The following is a 9,480-nucleotide window of genomic DNA, read 5'->3' as shown; positions in this document are numbered from 1 at the left end:
GATTTGTAACTAGCTCAGTTGGATGTAAAAAAATTCCTTTTTACATGAAGACCTGGAAGAGGAAATTTATATGGCTCAACTAGAAGGATTTAAGGTTACTAGAAAATAAAATTTAGCATATAAACTTGAAAAATCATTGTACGGTTTAAAGCAATCTCTGAGGCAGTAGAACAAGCGATTTGGCAAGTTTATGACAAAACATAAGTACACAAGAAGCAAATATGATCATTGTGTGTATTTTCACAAGCTTAAGATAGTTCTCTCATATATCTTCTTCTTTATGTTGATGATATGTTGGTAGCGTCTAAAAGTCAAATAGAGATTGAGAAGCTAAAGACACAATTGAAAAAGGAGTTTGAGATGAAGGATCTAGGAGAAGCAAAGAAGATTCTTGACATGGAGATAACTCGAGATAGAAGCTTGAAGAGGCTTTGTTTGACTCAAACAATATCTGAGAAAATTGTTAAAGCGTTTAAGCATGAATGAAAAGTCAAAACCTGTTAGTACTCCCCTTTCTCCTCATTTCAAGCTTAATGCCTTTATGTTGCCAAAGAATGATGCATAACAAGAATACATATCAAAGATACCATATACTAATGTTGTTGGTAGCTTAATGTATACTATGGTATGTACAAGGCTTGGCATTTCACAAGCAGTTCAGGTCGTGAACAGGTATGCATGATTTAGGAAGTGAGCATTGGTAAGCTGTGAATTGGATTTTGTGGTATATCCATGATACAATGGATATTGGATTGAATTTTGAGCAAGAAAATAATCAAGGTGTGGTTGGATATTGTGATTCAGACTATGTTGGTGATTTTGACAAATGACGATCAACTAATGGTTATGTGTTTACACTTGCAAAAGCACCAGCTAGTTAGAAGTCTACTTTACAGTCAACAGATGCTTTATCTACTATAGAAATGGAGTATATGACAATCACAAAGGTTGTAAAAGAGGCAATTTTGCTTCAAAGGTTGTTTGGTGAACTGGAAATTAAGCATAAATATGTCAAAGTACATTGTGATAGTTAAAGTACTATTCAGTTAGAAAAGAATCAAGTTTATCATGCAATGAAGAAGTAGTTCGGTATCATTTTGTACGAGAGATTCTGGAAAAAAAAAAGTGGAGTAAAAATCTAGAAAATTTCAACCAATGAGAATCTTGTCGATATGATGACTAAGGTTGTGACTGTGTTCAAGATCCAACTATGTTTGAACTTGATCAATGTTAAAACCTGAATGTTGAAATTTGAAGACACTATCAAATGTTGTTCTGTAAAGAGATTGAAGATGTAAAATTTACTAAGGTCGATATTTGTTGAAATAACACAATCCCACATCTAAAAAATACAAGTTGTGGAGGTTTTGTACTACTATAAATAGGGATTATTTCTCCATTTTTGAATTATCCCAAAACTTGTCATATTCTTCATAAGGCAAGTTTTCTCTCTCCTTATTTGCAGTATTTCACTTGTATCTTTTGCAGAGAAATACATTTGGTAGTGTCCGAGGACGTAGGCATAATTTATCGAACCTCGTTAAATTTCTAGTGTTCTTTATTGCTTTTTATTTATCTTTCAATATTTTGTAGCATATAATTTTAATGATATATTGAGCTCTTAAATTATATTGTAGAGTTTTAAGTGGGACCGTTTATGACCTCTCCAATAATTTAAACCTAGTGTGGGAAAACTTGAGAATTAAACCTTGTATGAATTTCTAGTACAATTTTTCTAGTACAACATAGCTCTTATAAAAATATATAACTTAATTCTGACCCTGAAAAATTTTATGACTTCACCTAGAAGAGGTGAAAATGCCATGGATTTAGCTTGCATTCATGTTTAGATTGTGTATCTAGTGTTATGTTACAAATTAAGTATTTAGAAATGATAATGAATTATATGGTTGTATGTGTTTATGAGAAGTGACAATTATAGAAAAGGGTGGAGGAAGAAGGGGAAGAGGAAAGCTTTTAATTGCAAAGCGTAAAAATATTTCGACTTTTTTGTAAGTGCTTCATAAATTGTCTTTTACCTTCTAAACATACTATTTCATTTAATCGTATATGTAGATTAAAAAGATTTTACTAATTTAAGGTAAACAATAAAATTGTTTAAAATCTTAGTGTATGAATAATGAGATTATTAGACTACGAATGATAAATAGTTATTAAAATTAGTATATAAACTAAAGATTTGGGTAAGTTATATTATTATCATGATTATAATACAAAGCTCAGCGGATCAACAATGCTCCATAAATATGAGTTCTAGAAATGTTAAATGACACAATTCAACCAACTCTTAATCCTTGTACTAAAATGATCTCAAAAATCTTGAGGAAAAAACCTATACCTAATAAAGATTTACAAAAGAGGTCAAAAGGTAATTTGCACATTGCCCCAAGTTGAGAACTTATGGACTTTCTGTAAAAGTTCTCAGATATGAGAAATATATGGAAAAAAATATCATTTATTCCTTACAAACAGTGCAACTTTTTTTTTTTGCTTTGAAGCACAGGGTTGATCTCCTCTCACCACTATTCAATTTCCATAAATGGTGTCTTACTTCTAACAAAATTGAAAAAAAAATGTATTAGGTATATTTTTTCTCAAGATTTTCGAGAACCCTAAACTAAAAAATTTTAGTGTTATTAAGAGATTGAAGATGAGAAATTATAATTAATTTTAATTAGTAAAATTTATTTCAACTTTATTTTATTCTAGTTTTTTAGTAATGTGTTCAATTGTGATGTATTTTCTGTGCATAGGTGCATCTAATGTAATCCCATAAAAATATCAAAAAAATGTAATGAAAACATTCAGAGGGTCAACAAATGAAATGTCAATATGAGCTTCTTTCTGTGTCTAGTCATTCGCCTCTTTTAGATTATGGTTAGGTCTTTCCTTCACTTTAATGGTCTGAATATGTGGGCAAATTACCAATAAAAGCCGTTTTTTTCAAAATTTACCGAAATGGGCCGATTTTTTGATTATTTACCGGAATGGGCCATTTTCCGCGAAATCGCATCCACGTCAGCGCGATGTCAGGGTACGTGTCAGGACATCGGGTCCACGTCAGCGCGATTTGCTTACGTGGACACAAATCGCGCCTACGAGGACGCGATTTGCTGACGTGGCATGAACAGTTTATGTTTTTAAACTTAAAAAACTTTGAAAGGCCATAACTTTTCGCTCGGTTGTCAGATTGAGACGATTTTTTTTTATTTCGAATAACTTTTTGAGATCTACACGCCGACATACTGCTTAGAGATGAATAGGGACTAATTTGTAAAGTATAATTTGTTAGTTACGAGTATAGTGACTAAAGTGTAATTATTTCAAAATTAGCATGAAATTTTTGTATTTAATAATATTTGAATGTTATGGAAGGATGAATTTGAATTTGAATTGAAAAACGAAGCTTAGATTTGAAAATATGACTATTTAGGTTTTAGGGACTAAATTGAATAAAATGGAAAATTTTAGGAACTTCTCAAAAGTGGAATGAGTGACTTATACCTATAACAGGATGATATAAGACAATTACGTAAAAAAGATCCGTGTTTACTTCAAATAAATAAGGAAAATAATGATTTGAATGTTTCAAAATTCAATTTTAAACCGAAAAAATCAAAATTTAGGGGCAAAAAAGGATTTTTTTCGACGAAAACTGCGGCAAACGGGACAACCGAGCTAAAATTTATGGCCTTTCAAAATTTTCCAAGCTAAAAACATAAACTCGTTTCATGCCACGTCAAAGAAATCGCGTCCTCGTAGGCGCGATTTGTGTCCACGCCAGCAGTCGCTACGACGTGGACGCGATGTCCCGACATCGCACTCGACATCGCTACGACGTGGACGCGATTTCCCGGAAAATAGCTCATTCCGGTAAATAATCAAAAAATCGGCCCATTTCGGTAAATTTTAAAAAAAAACGGCTTTTTTTGGTATTTTTCCCTGAATATGTTGTATCAATTTTTTATATAGTACTATTTTAGATCTTCCTAAATTTATATTGGTTCAAGACAACCAATCTCAAAAGAAGAAATCTTATTTAGTGCTGTGAATTTGCATAAAGTCTTCTACAACAGAGCCATATGACTGTCCTTATCTTTCACCATAGTTGCGCCCTCAAAGCTACCATGTTCTCTTCCTTTTTTATTTTATTTTATTGCCAAAGACAAATTTCAATGGATTTCACTGTCATCTTTTTCTCTCAATTCTCCAATTCTACTATAGTTATCACATCCATCATTCCTTCTCCTTGAAATATCTTCTTCCTTGAACCTCTTCATTATAAATATGTAGTCACATCTAGAAAAACAAAGAGTACAAATTAGGTTTAAACAATGAAATTTATATCCATAAATTTTATTGTTTTTTACTCACAAAAACTCTAGATTTAATCCTATAGATATATAAATTTGTCGCTTTTAAATTCAATTCAATGACTTACATTTTCATGACATCGAATTGGATAAATATCATGAAAAACAAAATCTAATCTATTAAATCGATTCACCATCAAGAATTAAATAGTATATCATAAGAAGATCTACCCACACTAAAATGATGAAGTTCACCCGTGGTTATAAAAAAATTATTACTTCATGAATATGTTTTACAAATTAAAGTATATGTTAATATGATATTTTAATATTAATTTATGTAATTAAAGATAGATATGTTCTAATCCTAATTAAATTTAAGCATTTTATTATATTGTAAATAATAAAAATGCTTGGTGGTCATTGTATTTTGACTTAGTATGAGCTAATCTATTCTTTGTGAAATTCATATGAGTGAATGTGTGTATATATATATTCTTTGCGAGTGGTTTATTCATAGTAATTGAATATGAGGGTGATTGGGATCATACAATTAGCTTCCTAAATAATGTTTATGTGAAATATAAACACTAACATTGCAAGTGTAACCCAACTATCATTAATTAAATTGAAATTTTAAAATTTTTAATCATTAAATAAACTTATTTTTTTAGAATTCATTAACCAAATCAAATTAATCCAAATTTATACATGTTATTTTTGCTCTAACAAGAAAATAATATATACTGACAATACTCTCTTTTAGTTCAAAGAAATTTGGAGAAAGAAAAACAGCTAATAACTAATTGCTAGATTAAATTAAAAGCAACAAATAACACAATGACAATGTACTTTTTAAATATTTTATTTTATTTTTATTTTTATAATATTTTTATATACATTCGATTAAATTATTAAAATAACAACTATAGAAAAGTAATAAAATAGTGTAAAATCACCGTCCTTTTTAATTTGAAAAAACACTGATAATTTTATATTAAAAGAAAAGAAAAGCAGTATGATAGTTCAGGCAATCAAGAGTCTCGCATATTATACATGGTGAAACAGACATGTGATGCGAGCATATTAATAGGCATAAATACATAATTTTCAGCCATGGAAAAAAAGAGTAAAGAAAGTTTTACCATAGACAGCCAATACTATATATTTTCACTTCTAATCATTTCTAAGCAACGCATTATAAAATCCCAAGTCCAAAGACAAAGTCCAACCTCATTTACTACTGCACTTGTAATTCTTTGAAGAATTAAGGCAAGTATGCCTAAACAAAACTGGTGCACGATGCCAACCAATTACCTGACTTTTCGATCAAAAATGAAATTACTTGACTTTAATCAATTCAACATCAAAAACCAGCCAGGAGTTTGGTGGAATATTCTCACTTGTTCCTTCATTTGTATAACTGCAACACAAACCCAAGAAAATTGAACATACACCTATAGAAACAAACAAGCTTGGAGCACTATTTAACAAAATTGAATTGCATACCTCACTGAAGGAGGGACAATGAGTCTACGTTTGCCACCAATTCGCATGCCTAGGAATCATCATTATTTAAACACATTAGACATAGAATTCAAACTAAGGGTAACTGACATATTCAATTGGTTAGCAGATAAAAAACTTCAGAAAAAGAAAGAAAGTTCATACCATCAAGGCCGACATTCCATAGTTCTTGAACTTTTTTCCCACCTATAATAGCAACATAAAATGTCCAACTTAAAAATGTATGCATTTTGCAAAGACCAGCATTTAAATAAAAAACATGCCCGCCAACTCTATTAATCAGTCTCCCTAGAATGTAGAATGCCGGTTGTCCATACAAAACAATGTAATATGATAAGGAATGGAATTAGAAGACTTCTTAGAATCAAACACTGCGAACTGCGTTTGCAAAGCAAGACTGAACAAAAGATGTTTACCTAGACGAAACTTTAAGTTTGCTCTGCCAACACTTGAATCAAATACTTGCCCACTCTCCTTCAATTTTCCAGTGTAATGGACACGAACCTGGCACCAAGAAAACTTTGTAAATAATTTCCTTTAGCCTAGCATGGAAGAAGTTACAAGTAAAGCATTAATTAAAAGAAATTGAGTACCTATTCATTCAAGTCCAAGAAACCACCACAAAGAAAATTCAGAATATCATTACAATATATCACAGAAGAGAAAATCAAGACTACGTGCCTTTTTACCAAGAGAAGCTATTTTCCCATCTGGTTTCCCCATTTCTAACTCTTCAATGATAATTCCATTTGACAGCTGAATTTCCTTGTCATTAGCGTTCTTAGCCCCCATTTCCACATCAGATCTCTTCTTTTCATGGGCTGGTAAGACAGGTGGTTCCACCTTCATAGCATCCCCCTCCTCATCCTTACACCTTCTCTTCTTTTTCGTCTTCCTAGAATGACTTTAAGAAAGGAAAGTAACAGTACACAGTTAAACTCCAAAAAATAGCAAATGAAAAAGATTGGAACAAGAAAACAATAAGATATGGTAGCAAAGCCAACTCAGGCATCCAAGAGAGATTATAAATTAGACATGAGAAAATTGCAATTACAGTATGGCTATTCACAGAAATGTGAGTCAAAGGATAAACACCTACTTGTCATTAACTTGGTTTTGATTTTCCCTATCCTCCACATCTACATCCTTGGTCACGGTATAATTTGAACCAATTTTGTGCGTTTCATCCTCTTTGTTAACATTGTTTTCAAGTGTTTTCTCTTCAAATTGTTCTTTTCTTTTCCTCTTTAGCTTAACTCCAACTTCAGTATCCACTTGACTGGAAGCCAGCAAGAGATTATCGTATTTACATTTCCTGCAGTAACATATCAGATAGAAGTTGTTACTTACAAGGCAATTTGCTTGCAAAGGATACAACTACCCAGACGAGCATGGAAACATGGGTTTCCTTGAGCAGATAAATCTTTAAAAAAATAATATCACGCACTTCTTACTGGTCAGTTTCTTATTTTGGTCATTTTGCTCCAATATCACTTCTTCAATCATGCAATGATCAGCTTCCAGTAATCCTTCCTCCTTTGCCAGATCTTCTCTTTTCTTCTTTGGCACTAAAGCATTACCAACACGAAGCTCATGCTTTTGTTTTCCTCCATTCCTATTCCCTGATTTACTGCAAGCCAATAAGAAAATCAAATGCAGGCAGAAATAATGATCAATGAAGCAAACAACCATAGATGATGGTTGGCACCCATGGATCACCTTGTCAATATAGTTAGCTTAGATATTGCATCGAATTTCATTATTTGTTTGATAGAATTATTTGTCATAAGGCAATCATACCATTCAGGCTCAACACCTCTCACAGCATTAGTCCCTTTTAACATGGTAACATTATCTTCAATCTCATTGTCACTACGGTTATCTGTTTCTTTCCTAGATTTTTCCTCCACATTGGCTTTTCCACTCTTTGATGTGCATTTCCCCCAAGACAGTGAGGAGATAGGCAATTTATCTTCAGTTTCACTTTCCAATACTTCCATAGCAGCAACACCACTGGTGAAATCCTTCTGCGAAGAACTTTCCCCATTTTCAGATCCACTGTTCCGGTACTTCTTCCTTAGCCTTCTTTTAGGCCTTCCTTTATCACCCTTAGGTATCTTTAAGTCTGCCATTTCTTCATTTGCTGAAATTAGACAAAAAAAAAAAACCTTTAAATTAGAAAACGACTTCAAATGTATATCTAACCAAAACTAAAGATGCCTAAAAACTAAAAGGTAAACTTAATATACAGATGATGGAAACAGTTTCTCTATGCAAGATCATTTTCTGTAAACTATTTACAAAGATAAAACCAGATTAAGGAAGTGAAAACTGCCAAGAAAGTAAAGCAATGTAGTGAGACATGCATTCTGATACAGCAGAAAAATCTTGAGAAGATGAGAGGACTTGTGGTTCTTCATCATCAATAAAACTACCACCATATTCACTTTCTTCACCATTCTCGGATCTTTCTGTTTCTGTCCCAGCAATATCCTCCCCATATGATTCTCTGAGCAATATAGTTAATGCAAACGGTAGGAAAGAACCCCAAGAACATGAAGTAAATTCAAAACATAAAAACAAAAGGATACGATTCATCATTATGATGATTAAGGGAAGAAGAGGACAGATAGTAACCAGTAAGATGAACAGTTCGAGGGCCAATAACAGAAAAAACGACTTCATCAGACTCCTCAAATTCCAAATTGAGTTGACAACACTCAGCCTTATCAGGAAACAAACAGCATAGAAATACAGGCATCTTATTTCCCACATTACATTGAACTATGCTTTTCTTTATTCCATCACCCATTCCTAATGTCGCCTGAGAAAACATATTTTTGTTTATTTTCTCATCAGATAATGAAAATAAGCCATTAACACGGGAAAGAAAGAAAATTGGAAATTTTATTAATAGTACCTGAGATAGATGAAGCCTTCCATTGAGAGGAGCATGAGTGAAGGGTTTCCCAGGTTTCACTTCAGTTCCTACAAAAATAGAAAAAAATGTTAAGCTTACTTCACTTTACAAAAAAAAAAAAGGAAAAATGAAGAGAAATGAAAAGAAGAAAAAGAAGTAACCCCAGAAAGCCATTGAAGAGCGAAGAGATTAGAGAGGTGACTTCTAAGAAATGGAAAGAAAATTTAGGTAAACCCTTATTTATCGTGTGAGTTGCGAGGGAAACTGAAGGCTTTGAAGCGGCTCACCACTCAGCAACCCTTGTTAATTTAAAAAAAAGAATGGGAAAAATGGAAGAAAAGGGAAACGTGGCCGTAAAAGGAGGGAATGATAAATACAAGGGATTTTTATGATCGATTTTTAGGGTTTTTTTTTTTTACTTCAATATAGGGTATTTTATTAAAATAATACAAAAAATAAAAAATATCAAAATAGTATATTATTTTTTATTTACCAAAATTGTATAAAAAAACAAAACAGTAGAAAATGGGATGCCGGCACCAAAGCTGCCTGTGGCAGAGGCTGCACCAATATGTTCGTATTTCAACATTTTATTCATATTTTTTTTGGATTTTATTACTTTTAAAAAATATATTATTTTCTAATTTTATTATTTTAAATTATTTTAGTACATTATTTTTGAAATGTATTCATTTAGTT

The 9,480-nt window shown here is 32.0% G+C and overlaps 1 protein-coding gene across 2 annotated transcripts; it reads right to left on the bottom strand.

The window, feature by feature from the left end:
• Positions 1–5,359: 5,359 nt before the first annotated feature.
• On the bottom strand, positions 5,360–9,128 carry LOC105782848 (peptidyl-prolyl cis-trans isomerase FKBP43). Of its 2 annotated transcripts, XM_012607897.2 has the most exons (12): positions 8,943–9,128; positions 8,782–8,849; positions 8,453–8,685; positions 8,228–8,370; positions 7,662–8,004; positions 7,309–7,491; positions 6,961–7,176; positions 6,543–6,765; positions 6,278–6,365; positions 6,006–6,047; positions 5,844–5,892; positions 5,360–5,757 (listed from the first exon to the last, which is right to left on the bottom strand). In XM_012607897.2, exons 1-12 carry the CDS (start codon positions 8,953–8,955, stop codon positions 5,676–5,678), a joined length of 1,683 nt encoding a protein of 560 aa, XP_012463351.1. In that variant the 5' UTR covers positions 8,956–9,128; the 3' UTR covers positions 5,360–5,675. The 2 variants fall into 2 exon arrangements, with proteins under 2 accessions (XP_012463351.1, XP_012463367.1); XM_012607913.2 differs by lacking the exon at positions 8,228–8,370 and having other exon boundaries at positions 8,499–8,685.
• Between the last annotated feature and the right edge of the window lie 352 nt (positions 9,129–9,480).

The sequence above is a fragment of the Gossypium raimondii genome, chromosome 1 (genome assembly GCF_025698545.1).
Source record: "Gossypium raimondii isolate GPD5lz chromosome 1, ASM2569854v1, whole genome shotgun sequence".
NCBI lineage: Eukaryota > Viridiplantae > Streptophyta > Magnoliopsida > Malvales > Malvaceae > Gossypium > Gossypium raimondii.
Note: the sequence above shows the minus strand (reverse complement) of the source record. Positions and strands in the feature narration are given on the sequence as shown.